The sequence below is a fragment of the Chionomys nivalis genome, chromosome 9 (genome assembly GCF_950005125.1).
Source record: "Chionomys nivalis chromosome 9, mChiNiv1.1, whole genome shotgun sequence".
NCBI classification, from domain to species: Eukaryota; Metazoa; Chordata; class Mammalia; order Rodentia; family Cricetidae; genus Chionomys; species Chionomys nivalis.
The window spans coordinates 14,371,456-14,388,319 of NC_080094.1; the positions used below are offsets into that span (position 1 = coordinate 14,371,456).

General features: G+C 42.3%; 1 protein-coding gene across 1 annotated transcript in view; it reads right to left on the minus strand.

The window, feature by feature from the left end:
- Stk4 (serine/threonine kinase 4) overlaps positions 1 to 14,882 on the minus strand; it is an 88,612-nt gene extending 73,730 nt beyond the window's left edge. Inside the window, exons 1-3 of the mRNA XM_057780755.1 lie at positions 14,800 to 14,882; positions 9,194 to 9,274; positions 2,947 to 3,075 (exon numbers count right to left, since the gene is read on the minus strand). Of these exons, the coding sequence (XP_057636738.1) occupies positions 2,947 to 3,075; positions 9,194 to 9,274; positions 14,800 to 14,834 (245 nt within the window). The 5' untranslated portion in view covers positions 14,835 to 14,882. The remainder of the gene's footprint in view (positions 1 to 2,946; positions 3,076 to 9,193; positions 9,275 to 14,799) is intronic.
- Between the last annotated feature and the right edge of the window lie 1,982 nt (positions 14,883 to 16,864).

Genomic DNA, 16,864 nt, shown 5'->3' on the forward strand with positions numbered 1-16,864 from the left:
GCTACCAACACAGAATGATAATAAAAGAGAAAATAGATACAATTTAAATGACCATCCAATATGAGGAAACTTAAGAAATAATGGCACCACAAGTCCCTGGAACATGTTGGAGGAATATTTAATAAGTAACATTAATATGTCCTGGGACTGGAGAGATGGCTTAGCTGTTAAGAGTACTTGCTGATCTTCCAGAGGACCTGGAGTTCAGTTCCCAGCACCCACATGGTGGCTCACCACTGTCTGTAACTCCGTTCCAGGAGATTTGACGCCCTCTTCTACCCTCAGGCACCAGGCATGCAAGTGGTGCACAGACATACATGTTAGCAAACCACCCATATACATAAAATTTATGTGGCTTGCTGGGCGGTGGTGGCGCATGCCTTTAATCCCAGCACACAGGAGGCAGAGGCAGGCGGATCTCTGTGAGTTTGAGGCCAGCCTGGTCTACAGAGTGAGTTCCAGGACAGGCTCCAAAGCTACACAGAGAAACACTGTCTCGAAAAATAAACAAAAAAAAAATTATGCATCTGTGTGTATGTGCGTGTCCTGTTTACAAGAGAGAGATAAGCTATAAAACAATAAAGTAATCACAGTTAAACCCCCAAAGAGACATGGAAAGGGATATATAACAATGATGATTTTACCAAAAAGAAAGCAATCCCCCCCCAAAGTCATAATATAATTGGGACTAACAAAATCATCACTATATAATATAAAGAAAGAATATTTAATATCAAAACTGGAACTTTAGGTCTTAAATTTCTGAGAACTCAAACACCCCAGTAAAATGAAAGTCTGCCCTGACAATTTGTAGCATTAACAGCAGGACTGCTGTTGGAAACCAGGTTGCATAGCAACCAAAGATGCTAAAACTACCCTGGCTTCCTGAACATATGCCAGTGACAAGGACAGAAGGAAAATAGTCAAAGCACAGGTAACTGAGTCCCTGTGGCTCACAATCATCCTGTGTGCCCTCTTCCCTCTCCTCCTGCAGCCGTTTTCTTTACTGCCCAAACACACTGCTGGGATCTGTTCTATGCAGCCTTGTGCTGTCGTGAACTATACAAGCCTAGCCTGTGAATGCCCAGAAAATGGAGGGAAACTTCTGATATTCTTTTTTTTTTTTCTTTCCAGATTTTTTTTTATTCTTTTTTAATTAAAATTTCCAACTGCTCCCCAACTTCTGATATTCTTACTCCAGATGCTTTTCTCTAGTAAATCAGGCAAAAGTCCCCTATACCCTCCCCTTACTCAAAAGTCAGTGACATAAAAATAAAAGAAGCAAAACAAACAAACTCCCAGAACACAAGGATTCTGCCCTGTCTTTTTTTTTTCTCAGAAGGCTGAATGCAGAGAAGGATCTTCAAAGCATCACTTCTTAGCACACAATACTCTTACAGAGGGCCCAGGTTCTGATTCCAGCAACCACATGACAGCTCACAACTGTCTATAACTCCAATTCCAGGGCTCTCACACCATTTTTGGGTCTCCACTGTCTTCAGGCACTCATAGTCCACATACATTCATGCAGGCATACGCATAAAAAAGTAAAAATAAATCTTTAAAAAAAAAAAAAACATGCTGGCCAGTGGTGGCGCATGCCTTTAATCCCAGCACTGGGGAGGCAGAGGCAAGCAGATCTCTTTGAGTTCAAGGCCAGCCTGGTCTATAGAGTGAGTTCCAGGATAGTCAGGGCTGTTACACAGAGAAACACTGTCTCAGGGGGGAAAAAAAAGGAAAAAAAACCCACTTTATTTAGAAGCATTTCCACACTCTTTATATACAGTATCAATTTGCCAATTAAAAAGCGTTTGAGTAAAGTAAATCATACAGAGAAAAACAAAAACCGCTAACTTAATTATTTTTTTTTTTGATTTTTCGAGACAGGGTTTCTCTGTAGCTTTGGTGCCCGTCCCGGAACTAGCTCTTGTAGACCAGGCTGGTCTCAAACTCACAGAGATCCGCCTGCCTCTGCCTCCCAAGTGCTGGGATTAAAGGCATGCGCCACCACCGCCCGGCCTGCTAACTTAATTCTGACCAACCCAGTCAGGGGGGAAAAATGGAGGCTTTTGAACAGTAAACAATAACCACAAAATAAAAAATACAATGGGAAGAAGAGGAGTGGTGGCTGTACTTCAAAGCTGGGGAGATTTAAGGTCCCTGTAAAATAACAAGATTCATTGCCCCCACATAATCCACTGAATGCTGAAGCCTGACAAACAGGAAGTAACACTGGTCTCACAACACTGGTCCCAGGACAGATGACACCTCAAGTGCAAAACTCTCCATCCTCACTTCCAACTCCCCAGACCTAGCACTGCCCAAACCTTACTTGTCTCTCACATCTAGACAGTGCTAGGTTTGCCTGCTCCATCAGTGGCCAACTCATGTTGTCATGGAACTTCACACAGATCACGTGCTCTTCTGTGGTTGACTCTGGGGCCAACTTCCTGCTTATAGCATTTGACAAATCTTAGTTCCTCAAAATTAAAACACTTAAGAACTCTTGACTCGAATAAAAAGAACGGTTAATACCTAAACAAATATTCCCTTTTTATAGACCAAAATGATATTCTATGGTTTCTAGGGCTAAAAGGTATTTGAATTATCTCAGCTACCTCTGCAGAAAATTTTCCCAAAAGAAAGCAAAAGAGCGAGAGAGAGAGAGAGAGAGAGAGAGAGAGAGAGAGAGAGAGAGAGAGAGAGGAAGAAAGAAAGGACCATTCTCTTCTTCCTCATCTCTAAAGGAACTAATTGATAAAAAACACAAAAATGGAAACTGCAATTATCTACAAAAACATATAAGCTTTCTCACATTTTTCAGATAATACACAGTGATTCCACTGACCTCAGCCTTCTGCAAACATCTCAGCAAGTCAGTCTGTAGGTGTCAAACTATATGATCCCAGTAAACACATTCCGTCAAAGGATCCCTCGAGTCTTTACCTGTCACACTGCTGCATTATGGAGATTTCTTTGATGATCTCCTGCAGGTCTGACTCCACAGGCACTTGCTTAATAGCAACAATCTGCCCAGTCTCTTTATGGATAGCCTTGTACACGCTGCCATAAGACCTGCGATTGGGGAAGGAGACCGTTTATAAAGCCACAGCACTGAGACAGAAGACCAGGTTAGCACAATCAACCCACAGGTCTACTTTCTATCCCAAGTGCCTAACGCTAACAAGTTTAACTACATTTGCAAAACTGAGATGGCTTAAGTACCTGAGAGAAAAGATGGCACCCTAAAAGTTCATATGAGGAAGAGCACTTATCTAGCATTGCAAGGTACTGGGTTTAACCCCAGCACCCAAAGAGTTATCAGGCCTATCTGATAATTATGATTATCAAATGACTGTAACAGCTTCTATGCACCATCCCTGATATCTGCTTTATAAAAAAATACATCTGGGCCTATCCTTTGAAAATTAAAAATTAAAGAAAAAGAAGTGATTATTCTACAAGTAAAAATTAACAGTTTAGAGGTCACATTATTTACTCAAGGTCACATAAGCTATGAGTTTAAGATTCGAACTCTGAACACAATGCTTGTTTTCTCTCCACATCAACACATGTGTTTTCCTACAGCCATTGTCTTTCTGCCCTATTCCTCTCACATGCTATGCAAACTCACCAAGACCTAAGCCTCCTTCATGCTAGTATCAGATGAATGGTACATATGCAAATCTTTTTGCCTTCTGTCTCATCTTCCCTGAAAAGCTCCTTATTAAAACCAAGGTTCTATGTTCATTTAGTCTGGGTGCTACAAGAACATCAGGTTTAGAATCTAAGGAGGGAAGACTGCGTCCCACTACTGCTACACATTGTTGTAAATACCTGAGTTAGCTCTCTTGTGCCTACATTGTCTCATTTCCAAGGTGACCAAAAAAACTACAACAAACTCCCTCACAAGACAGTTATGGTACTCAAGTGAGATGCCACCAGAATCTTGCATACATTTTTTTTCATTAATGTCCAGGGCAGCTCTCAGTGAAATATGAGAAAATCATTTTTTAAATTTCCCAAGCACACCAGGAGGTGGTGGCACACACCCTTAATCCCAGCACCTGGGAGGCAGAGGCAGGTGCATCTCTGTGAGTTCAAGGATAGCCTGGTCTGCAAAGAAGTTCCAGGTCAGACAAGGCTACACAGAGAAAACTTGTCTCAAAAAGCTAAAATAAAGTTTCCCAAACACATCTGTTCCTACATACTACCTTGGTGAAACAAAAATTAAAAAAAAAAAGAGCCGGGCAGTGGTGGCGCACGCCTTTAATCCCAGCACTTGGGAGGCAGAGGCAGGCAGATCTCTGTGAGTTCAAGACCAGCCTGGTCTACAGAGCTAGTTCCAGGACAGGCTCCAAAACCACAGAGAAACCCTGTCTCGAAAAACCAAAAAAAAAAAAAAAAAAAAAAATTAAAAAAAAAAAAGTGACCTAAGATGTCAAAATAACATTTCCACTTACAAAAATGAATTATCTCAATGTCAAAGTAAATTTTAAATACATCTTTAAAAAAGAAATATCTATGAATGTGGAGCACATGTAAAGTTCTATTTGAAGCTGGGCGGTGGTGGCGCACGCCTTTAATCCCAGCACTCGGGAGGCAGAGGCAGGCGGATCTCTGTGAGTTCGAGACCAGCCTGGTCTACAAGAGCTAGTTCCAGGACAGGCTCCAAAACCACAGAGAAACCCTGTCTCGAAAAAACCAAAAAAAAAAAAAAAGAAAAAAAAAAGTTCTATTTGAAGCTCTTATACGTAAAAAGGAATAAAAAGATGCTCCAAGAGTCTCAAATCCTGTTTTACCACAGAAACACAACTGCTGACATGTGTGGGAGACCCAGCCACTGCCCTTTCTTCCTTGCTAAAATAACTCTCAATTGGGATAGCAGTGTGTTAGTCCTTGGGGAAATCGTGATAGGCTCTGCCAGTCACGGTACTCCACTTCTCTTCTGCCGGTGACTGAACCAGCAGCAAAATCTAACCTAGATCTAGCCACTGGATGGCGGGAACGCTGAAGACTTTCTTCCTGGGTAGGACAAAGACATAGGGCTATTTTCATGTGTCACTTTCCTCCCTGCCCTGGTTACTCTCAAGAGGGATGGCACTTGAAACTAATATTACCATCTTGTGACCATAAGAACTGTCCAGACCAACCATTAGCAAGTCAACTCTCCACTTGTGGGAGATTTATTAGTCTGACACTAAATGCCATCATAGTTAGCCACTGCTAGCAGGTGCTCTGTTACTGCGGTCCACAGAGAGGCCTTTCTGAGATTCTAGACCCTGTGTGTACAAAAATATCTTCATGCTGGAATAAGTTCTGCTGGGTGCAAAATTCTTCTTCCCCTCGGGCACTGGCACTGCACTTTCCCCACAGCCTGCTTCTGAAAGTCTGCCTTCACTGCAGCAATATTCTTCAGAGAAAAGCTCTCACAGCTTTCCATGTTTTATTAGTCTACAATTCTACTATAGTTTATTCACCAAATAAGCTAATGCCTTTGCCCTACAATTAAATATTTAGTAGAGATTTTACTCATTATTCTTATGCATTAGGAATGAAAAGCAAACTTTCCAAGTGGACTTGTTTAGTTCATGACCAAAACAATATCCCTACCTCCCACACTATCCTGATAGCAAAGAAACTCCTACAGGTCAGGTGAATAATGAACAAAGATTCATGATTCCACGTATCACTCTGATCATAATCTGAAGAAGTTAGGCTTTGACAATCATGTCCAAGGTTATGGTTTGACAGTGAAATGTCCCCAACAGCCTCATGTGTCCCTAGAAGACGATGCTGTTTAGGGAGATTGTGGACCTTTGTAAGGTGGGACAAAGCTGGAAGTACGCTGGTGAGCGGTGCGCCTTGAGGTTCATACCCCACCTTAGAACTTCCTCTATCTAGTTCCCTAGTCGCCCCAGGCTCTCACTGCCACAGCTGCAGGCTGTGCCTGCCACCACGATTTTCTCCATCTTGGACTGCACACTCTCAAACTGAGACAGTTTCCTTCTTTCTTAAGTTTTTTTCATCAGGTATTCCATCAAAATAATAAAAATAGCTAAAATTCCACATACACGCAAGTCCCTTTGGACCCAATTTCCTACAATGCTAACTAAAAGATTCAGTGAGCTTTAGCTTTCAGAGAATGAACATAACGAAGTGGCTGTTTCACATAACCATCAAAGTAGACGTGAATGCAGAAAGAGGGAAACAAACAGTATCTGAGACCAACACAAACAGGCACAAGTCTTATTAGTCATCACTACTCATTAGCTACGGAAATAGGAGAATAAATTGTTACTACTTTATGATAAAAACTTAGACGAAGGCTGGGAATGTAGCTCAATCACAGAGCACTTGCCTAACGTACATGAGGATCTAAGTCTGCAAAAAAACAAAAAGAAAGAAAGAAAGAAAGAAAGAAAGAAAGAAAGAAAGAGAAAGAAAGAAAGAAAGAAAGAAAGAAAGAAAGAAAGAAAGAAAGAAAGAAAGAAAGAAAAGAAAAAAATGAGCCAATGTGTAAAATTTAGAAGTAACAGAAACAAAAGGATGCTAGGCTCCACTCCTCTTGGCTCAGGCTGTGACTCTGTCCTGACACAGAGCCACAGGACTTCTTCAAAACAGCATGACCACAGTTCCAGAACCCAACAGAATTCTCCAGCAGGGTTAACATTGAAAACAGGCCACAAGTTCCCGAGAATTCGCAACCCATTCACTGAAGGAACATCTGAAGACGGTGTGCATCACATCCGAGAAGTACATAAAAGGAAGGTTGTCCTTCAGTATCACGCTTGTTCCATGAAGCCTGTCCAGGTTCATTAAGTCCGGATGACAAAAATCCAAGTGTCGGGTGTCATTTAAAAGTCCAATGAGACGGCAGCATGAGGAAGGCTCTTTAGAGGGAAATTCCCAAGTTCTTTGCTAAAGACATCCGTATCTAAACACAATTTAAAAACAAAACATAGTTAACTTGTTTTTCCCCACATTCTATTTCTGACATTTTCCAACTATAATTTTGATATTTCCTAAATCAAGCACAGCAAGCAGGGTCCCTGATAAGAATACCTAACTGTACTTTAAGACTTAAGATTTATCTTGGATTTGACTTAAGGTCTGAAAAATGCTTCAGCATATACACTCAAAAACAATAGCTGTGTCTTACTGAGCAACAACCACAGTACTTTACATCCATCAGGTCATGTCATACTTTCCATGACACCATGTAACAGATTTGGTATTATTTCTACTTTGTAGATGAAGGATGTGAGAATCGAAAATATAAGCTCATCTGCTATGCTAACAAATAGGATACCAAGGCTTTTTAACCCATTTCTGTGTGACTTCAGTGTGTTATTACTCTAGCATGCTTTTACTAAAAATAAAAAAAAAGCTGGTTACATATACAATTATGCCCACCAATCTATAACATATTTCAAAAGCTATCTGTGAACATTATTAGATTAAGGGGCATGGACTAATCGCCTCAGGAGAATAGCAAGAATGCCAAGCAAAAGCTACAGACCCCAGGCAAAAGATAAGGAGTGCTGTGGCCACTGCATACCTTTACTGGTGCCATTCAGCTGGCAATCTTCCACCATCTTGGGCTTGTCCCAGGGAGTCACAACTCATGTTCTTTTTCTTCCTTCCTCTGCTCGATTTTTTGATGGATCCCAAAGAGTATTTTTTCAACTAACAGAAAGTTGAAGACTAATGTTTTTAACAAGGAGGTAATCCATGAATCTATTCCATGCAATCCAGAAGTGCATTTGTCATGACTACAGATCTGTGTTTAAATATAATAACACTAAACTCTCAAACAGGGAGGGAAGGGGAGGCTTTGCTCACGCAGAGAGCTTGCCTAGGAATGCGTATGACCTGGGCGCAATCCCTAGCACCACACAAAAAGAAAAAAGCATTCATCAGTCAGTCATTAGTCAGAAGTGTTCCAGAGGGATTAAAATTTCATAAACAACAATGCCTATTTATATATGCAATAACTATCTCTGAATCACATGAATTTATTATCTATTCAAAAGTTAAACACTTAAGATATCCCTAGTATTTTAATGTACTGATCACTACAAAAGAAGCAATAAATACACAGAATTAAATTAAAAGGGTATGTAGAAATATATATAAGAAACTCTGATATAGCCAAGTGTGATGGTGGAGGCAGAGGCAGGCAGATCTCTGTTGAATTCAAGGCCAGACTGATCTACAAAGCAAGTTCCATGGCGACCAGGGCTACACAGAGAAACCTTGTCTGGAAAAACCAAAAAAAGAAACTCTGATGCAATGTCCTACTGTATTAAGAAAACCAGTCACAACCCACATCCACGCAACAGCACTTCAGAACCTCCACCAGAAGTCGGCACTTTAAGAAGCCCACTGTTTCACAACCTGAGATGCTGAATCTTCTGAGAAGACATAAACAGTTCTTAGTTTATTTGCTATTTTTCACAATGCTGCAACAAAAACATTGAATTTTTGTAATTTTTTTACTGACTGATAATTAAATACTCATCATAAATTCCGATCAGCATATAAAGTTGCCTGTGTCTAACTCCTTTTTCCTTTTTTTGGGGAGACAGGGCCTCACTATATAGCTATCCTGGAACTTGCTATGTAGACCAAAATGGCCTCAAACACACAAAGATCCACCTGCCTCTGCCTCCTAAGTGCTGGAATTAAAGGTACAGGCCACCATCCCGGCTGACTTTTTTTTTTTTTTTTTTTTTTTTTGGTTTTTCGAGACAGGGTTTCTCTGTGGTTTTGGAGCCTGTCCTGGAACTAGCTCTTGTAGACCAGGCTGGTCTCGAACTCTCACAGAGATTCACCTGCCTCTGCCGGCTGACTTTTTAAAACCTTAATAAATCATAATCTAATTAACATTTTTTGATAGCTACATAAAATCATACACATCAAAGATTCTATAAGAGAAAACAATAAAAACAGCATTAAAGAGACTGAAAATCACTAGATCTAGTGATAAACCACAAAATTTAGTAACGGGGAGACTGAAAAGGCATTGCAAGCAGTATTGCACCTCCCACACACCCTGGAACAATGCCGATATGTGGCGTTTTCTTTAGTGCAGGCTTGAGTTTTACACCAGGAGAGGCTCACATCCTTCAGCTAGTAGGCCAAGAGAAAGGCGGACCCAGCAGTCTACATAGATTCTATCTGTACTCACCCTTCTCCAAGTTTCTCTAAGACATCAAACACTTCTTCCGGCTGTTTAGTTAAACTATCTTCATCCAACTTTCTCAGCTGCCTGTGGGTGAAGAATATAAGCACAAAATGTGTCTTACAACTAACAAATAAAGGGCATTGTTTATTTTACAGTTACGGTTCTAGGGATTGCTCTACAAAGTCTACTTTCTCTACTGGTAACTAACAGTAAAGACAAGCTAAGAGTTTTTTTTTTTTTTTTTTTTTTTTTTTTTTAAGACAGACTCTCACTACTGTAACCCAGATTGACATCAAACTTAAAATCCTCTTGCTTGAGGATTGCCATCTCACAGGCTAGGATTATATGTGTGCTCCGGCATCCCTGGCTCTTTTAAGAGTGAGATTTTACTTTTGCTGGGTCACCCAAAGAGCAAAATGAAGAGCTGCCAAGAATCAAATTTCAGTTCAACATACATATGAATTTTCTAATGAGAGAAGCTGCCCTATAGTGGTTGAGTCTACCTTAAGAGGACCAAATTCTCTACAATTAGAAAACTTATGGAAAATAAAGAATTATGTGACTAAAATGTTATAGTATAGAGTCAAACATTAGGTAAATTATTTCTATGAATTTAACTGGCATAGCTACCTCTTCAAAAAGACATTTAAATGAAAGACTGTATATTTATGCCTGAATTGGACTAGCTGACCTTTTCCCTCTATTGGCAATGTTTTGGTCATTTTATCTACCCATTAAATTCCATAGGTAACACAGAAGCAGACAGTTATACAGACCCAAAAGTAAACTGACTTGACTGCAGGGAGTTTAAAAGTCTCATTAAGACCTTCCTGCCATGAGCAGCCAGTCATGTACCTTTCACTAGCGCCGAGAAGCGAAGGAGTCATTCACTACTCCTGTGCATCTCAGACTCTGCAGCAGCACTAGACAATCATAAGACACTGGGGAGGTTAAAAGGCAACATTGCAAATTTAAAGCTCTGAGGCCTGTAATAAAACATTTTAACAGGCTTAAAGAGTTTGCTGTGGAGCAAGTGTGTGTGTTTGTGTGTGAATGTGTGTATGTGTTCTACACAATGGTTTCCTGAAGCTACAAAAGACAACAAAGAAAAGACAGCTCAGGAAATTGGTGAAATATGGAAGCAGCCACATCGTAAATTTCTTGAGCAGAAAAAGGCTTGAACTAGTTAAACAATACCAATTCTTAAAAGAAATGATTTTAAATAAAAATAGAAAAACCAGAATATAAAATTGAAAACAAACAAAAAAGCCTGACCACATGAAGTACAACTAACTACCAACAAGCTGTGACCTCAAAGAAACAATCTTGCAGAATTTTATAAGAAATGGAGAACCACAGAAAGCTAATGCCTTGACTTGAAGAGCTACAAAATACACTGGCTACACTGACATTTGAAGATTCAAAAGACCCTAAAATTGAAATCCCAATGACTTCATAAAAAACTCCCAGCTTCAAAACAAAAGCGCTGAAGTGAAACTCCTTTTAAACTTCAGAAGTGATATTTCTACGACCTCAGAAACTAAAGCAAACAGCTAATATGCCAGGGTTTTTTGGTAAAATCCCCAATCATAGCTGTATAAACAATGGACAATACCTCATTCATCAAGAATAAACTCTTCAACACAGCTTATATAAAGGAGATCTGATTCTCTTTCAAGTGTTGACTCTTGTAGTGTAACAAAAGTCAAAGTCGCTATTTCAGAGTCCACAGAATAACAAAGGAAACTGCCTGGGCCCTAGAGACAGTTGAGAGACTAGATAAGACTGACAAACTTTAAACAAATGCTCACAGTGCTCTTCTAGACAACCTATGTGGGAGTTTTGTTTTGCATCTAGAATTTTTAAAACATTTTAAACATGAATAAGTGTTATTATCTATGTTGCCAAAAAAACCAAGAGATGGTCAGAAGATATTTGCCAAATGGATCAACCAATGTAGGGGTGGCAATCACATGACCTTGAGTAGCATGCTATGTTCTCTGTGGTGTCAAAATAGGATTTCTTTCTTTTTCTTTTTTGAGACAGGGTCTCTTAGCTCTGTCTGTCCTGCAACTGGCACTGTAGACCAGGTTGGTTTCAAGTTCAGAGCTTCGTCTGTCTCTGCCTTCCAGAAGGCTGGGATTAAAGGGGCACTGAAATAAAACTGCATCTAAAATGATAACTAGTAGGCTACCAACAAATAAAATTTCTACAAAACATCTGCTAAGTGACTGAATCTTCAAGAAGGATTATTACCCAAATGGTCTGCTTTGGGAAACTGGGATAAAGTTCACTCAGAGGTGACATTCCACACCAGTTTTTACTTACTTAATGAACAGGCCTGGCCAATAAATACAATTACACATGCACCAAATGTTGGTGATGTCCCTATCCTAAGTCAGCCGACACAAGAATGGCCAGCATCCCAGGAATGCACCCTAAGCCTTCCACTACACCATTACCCAATGGTAACTTACGTCTTAAAATCACTGACTCCTGCAAGACACCATCCATCATCAGTCCCTGAGTCACGCACGCACTTCAAGCTCATGAATGCAAAGAGTATTTCCTGCACTGAGGTGGCTGAGCAGCACACCACCCGAATCTCTCAAGAAGACATCTGTATCTTTCCAAATACGAGAAACAGTATGAAGTGGTGCTCAGATCTGGCTGATTCTCAATCATCTATCCCATGTCAGAACTCCCAGAGGCCCACTATATGTATGCATATTTATCCCTCTAACAGAATTTCACAGATTACAGCAAAAATAAAAGATAAACTGAAAAGTTTTAATAACAAAGATGTCAGGTCCAATGGCTCCTGCCTGCTACTCAGGAGGCTGAGGCAGCTAGTGAGTTTGAGGCCAGCCTGAGCTACCGTGTGAGACCCCGTCGCAAAACAAACAAAAGGGTAACTAAATTAACTATGCCCTGTCCTTCACACAAACATTAAGATTCTAACTCAAAGAACATCAGAATGTGAGATTGTTACTGGAGATAAGTGACTTTGTAAGCGGAAGAAGTGGGGGCAGGGACAGACATGAGCAAAGACCACATAAAGATGTAGGGAAAAGATGGCCATTTGTAAGCCAAAGACACCTGATTTCAAGCTTCCAGTCTCCAGAACGGCAAATAAATAAAGTTAATTTCTATTGTTTAAACCATACAAGTGTGGTACTCGTCACGGCAACCCAAGCCAGTTAACACTGATGATAATAAAGCCCTGCATTTCACTAGTTACAATGAACAAGACAGTGTCAATCATAAAACAATTCGGGCTTGCAATGTTTTTCTCTCGCACAAAATCCAAAAGGCAAACTGGGCTGTAGGGGCACACACCTTTAATGCCAGCAATCCGGAGGCAGAGGCACTCAGATCTACAAAGCAAGTTCCAAACAGCCTGTACTGTTATACAGAGAAACCCTGTCTTGAAAAACTAAAAATAAAAAAATTAAAAAGTAAGGACTGGAAAGATGGCTCATCCTCTTTCAGAGGACCCGAGTCCAATTCCCAACAACCACATGGTGGCTCATAACCATCTATAATGAGATCTGGTGCAGAACACTATATACACAGTAAATACATAAATTCCTTTTTTTTGTTGTTGTTGTTTATTTGTTTTTGTTTTTTGAGACAGGGTTTTTTTTTTTTTTCTGTAGCTTTGGAGCCTTTCCTGGAACTCACTTTGTAGGCCAGGTTGGCCTCGAACTCAGAGATCTACCTGCCTCTGCCTCCCGAGTGCTGAGATTAAAGGTGTGCGCCACCACTGCCCGGCTAATAAATTCCTTTTTAAAAAAATTACAATTTAAAAATAAAAAGTCCAAAAGATACAAGGATGAGCAAAGTCAAAACAATAACAGAAATATCACCCCTGCTTTAAAACCACCAAACACAAAGAGAGAAACAAAACTCACATTCCCAATTCTCATTTTAATTAAATGAAGGTATTTGAGGAAAGGAGCCAAAGAGAAAGAACGAATCTAGTGGCTACTGACTGTACACATAGGGTAACTCTCTGTTGAGATAAACATATACAAAGACCCAAAGTAGCAGGTAACTTTCAGAGAGATGTCAGAGTAGGGAAGTTATAAGAGCCAGGCTTTGAACTAGATTACCAGACATTATAATTCCAACTCTGCCTCTTACCAGCTAGGGAGCAGCTAACAGATGACCTGCCTGTCTGTGCCCTGGCTTTATCATCTGTGAAACAGGGATGCAAGGATATCCTCCTTATGAGTCAGTAAGTTGTCCATTCAGAAATACCATTTTCAACAAGTTCAAAAGTGACCAAGCACCAGCAATGTCATATGGTTGAACGGGTGAGATGGATAGCAATTAAAACAGTGCCTGGCACCCTGCAAGTGCCCTGTGGATGTAGTTAATGATAGTCGCTACTACAGTCTCAGCACACCACACTAACATGCTGTTTGTTTTATTCCATGCTTTGTGTACTTCCAACAACCCCCAAGAGGGCTCCCCAGGCTTCCAACCCCTCCCTTCACCTCTCAGTTGCCGGGCACTCCCTTATTCTAAACACTTCCTATTTTCGTGCTCATTCTGCTACAGGAAGTCAAATGTCTTCTCTGTGAAACCCAAGTTTTTAGCTGCATCCGAGAGAAGTATGACTCCCTCAGGCTGTAGGCTCTTTTCTCCAGGTGAGGGGGAGTGGTCCAACACCCATAACATCAACCAGTCCAGGAGCACAGACTTCCTGGAGTCAGTCATCTTGACCCAAAACAATCCCAGGTACTTCTAGAATCTGGAGCTGATAGTATTGAGACAAACTGGAAAGGACAGTCTGGCTGGATCTCCTGTGTCTAAACTCTACTTACTGGATCTCAGCTTACCCAGCCAGCCTCAAGTATTTTCTTTCCTTATCTATGTCCCAACTTTGGGTTTGGAAGGCAGAGGAGGACATTAAGAAAATTAGGCAGGCACTCGGGACATCAGCAACAAAAGCCTCCACCCCCATCAACACCACCATCATCACCCCCACATGGGAATGACACCCAGAACACCCCTGGGAACGCTACCCTCCACAACCCTCTCTCCATTCCTAGACCCACAAAACTCGGGTACTTCCACAGTAAGGCAGGAGCACTGACTTTGGACAGGACCACCTGAACACAAGATTCCCGCTTAACCCTCTGACTAGCCATGGGACCTCCAACCAATTTTTTACCGACTTTTCCCTCAGAAGCAATGCAACAGATCTTTCCCCACCGCACGGTCTGTGGGACTCAGGACCCTCCCAGTGAGTCCTCGCTCATCCCCAGCGGGTTCGCTTTCACTCACCCTCAGCATTAAGGACGCTAAGTCCTCAAGTCTCTTCTTCGGGGGGGGGGCCTCCCCCGGCCTCGGCAAGTGTCTCCCTAACTTGTCCGCAGGTTGCCCAGAAGAGTGCCCCCACAGAGAGTGCTCCCTCTGACCAAACCCACTTTCTAACCCGGTGAGCGGACGCTCCCTCACTCAGCAGGTGATCCTGCAGCAGGGTCTCCTGTCTCGCGGGTCCCTCTCCGCCCGGGGCTTACACACGGGTGTCTCCCCTCAGCAAGTTCGCGCCATGCCTCCCCACCCAATTCTCCTCCTCTTAGCCTACGGCCCCTCACCTGCGCGGCGGGTTCCTCAGCTGCACGGTCTCCATGGTGCTGCCGGCAGCCGCCCAGACCGCCTCAATGCTCCATCCTCCCGAAGCCCGCCCTGCAAACCCTCCCACACTTCCGCTTTCCGCCCCTACCGGAAGCGGCGCGGGGTGGGGGGGGGAAATCTGAGCGACGTGGATCACGTGGTACTGTGGCGCGCATATGGAAGCTAGAAACCGCAGCGGCGCCTCTCGGGCGGCCTCTAGTGGCTCAAGTGTTAGCGACAGCCTCTCCTTGCCTTTGGACGGAGTACTTTCTGCCTGATTGCCTGAGGGTTCCCCAATTTCTAAGGGTACTGAGGCTTAGCAAAGCATGGCCTTGATGAGAATTGAACTATTTCTAGGGCCGGAGGGAAAAGCCCAAAGCACCCTGTAAGCTAGGACGCAGTGGAAAAAAAAACCACAGAAATGTCGGCTCCGTGATTAAGGAGTTTTTTATTGTAGATAAGAACAGCCAGAGACATCTGAAAGAATCCAGAACGGAGAGAAAAAGCAGACAGGCTAGGACTATTTCTTGGGGGCAGAAAAAAATAGAGACTTGCGGGTCGGAAGAAACCGACCTTACCGTTACTAGAAAGCAGAGCTGCCGCAGAGGGGGGTGAGCTAGCTGAATCTGGAAAGGCCAAGGAGCTAGCACAGCAGAGATGACAAGGGCCATGATGTTAGCTAGTGGCGGGGGGGGGGGGGGGGGGGGTGTGATATTCATAACAGGTACCTGTTACTAAGGACCCAAGGATCCCTATGGGCTTTGATGTGTAACCACAGCTGCTGTCAACAGAGAGCCACGGGTAGCCTTTGCACAGGCAAAGGAAGATAATGGAAGCGGCTCCTTTCGCTTCCAGAGGAATACACCAGTCCACCAATAATCCTTTTGTTTACCCTGACAATATTCAGCACAAGCTGAGCCTAAACTGTCATCTTGGACCTAGTCAGTAGGCCTGCCCTTTTGGGTGATGGGGGTTTCCTTTGGATCTGTCACACCCCCAAAAAGAGCAGACCCACTGACTTGGTCCAAATTGACAATCTAGGCTAAGCTCAAGCGGGACTAAAAAATTGGTGGCAGATAGAGAAAAGCTCACAGATTTCCGTGGTTTCTTCACTGTGCCCTCACAGCTCATTTGTGGGCTATGGGGCTTTTTGTTTTGTTTTTAGTTTGGGTTTCTTTGTAGGGATTTGCTTGAGATAGTATCTCAGTATACATCCATGGATGGCGTGTCACAGACCAGAGACCCGCCTGCCCTTCCTTGTCCCCCAAGTGCTGGAAGAATGTGCCACCATGCTGGGCCAAATTGGGGCATATTTTGCTTGCTAGCAGTTTTGTTGTTTTGGTTTTTAATTAGCATGTATTGGTGTGTATTCATTGCTATTGAGTCTCTTGCTATTATAGCCCTGATGGCCTGGTATTCCTGACAGTCCTGTTGCAGTCTCCTGTTGTAGTTACACTATGTAACTACAGGTGCCCCCCCCAACACACACAGATACACGCCTACTAAAACCTATTGTTTTAAAGTGAAGTCAGCCACCATGGAAGAGCTTGATTCATCTGTGTTCACACATTCATTTTATGGTCCACAAGATGCCAGGTACTTTCCAGCTCTCTGGAATCCTATGCCTTACATTTCAGGTTTCAACTTACCTTCAAAGGCTTTCCTTAGCCTGCTCATGTCTAACAGCCTCCACGTCATTTACTATAATTGTGTTTTCTTGGTTTTGTTTTAAAACGGTTCATTTATATTGGCCTCAGAATCCCATGTGGTGGGATTACAGACCTGAGCAGCAGACCTGGCTGCTTTGGATTTTATTAATTTCTTCTTTTTTTTTCCTTTTTCGGACGTGCATTGTATTCTTTTCGTGTGTATGGTCTTTTTCATCAGTCTCACTGTGTATAAATGATGCAGTCCTCGAAGGCGCCGGGAGCCAACGGCCTTAGCCTTCCATCACCCTGCGCTTTGCTTCTTCATAGTATTAATCTACTGATTAAATGTCCATCTTCTTTTGGCCGTGGATCAGTTGCTTCCCGGGCCCTCCGAACT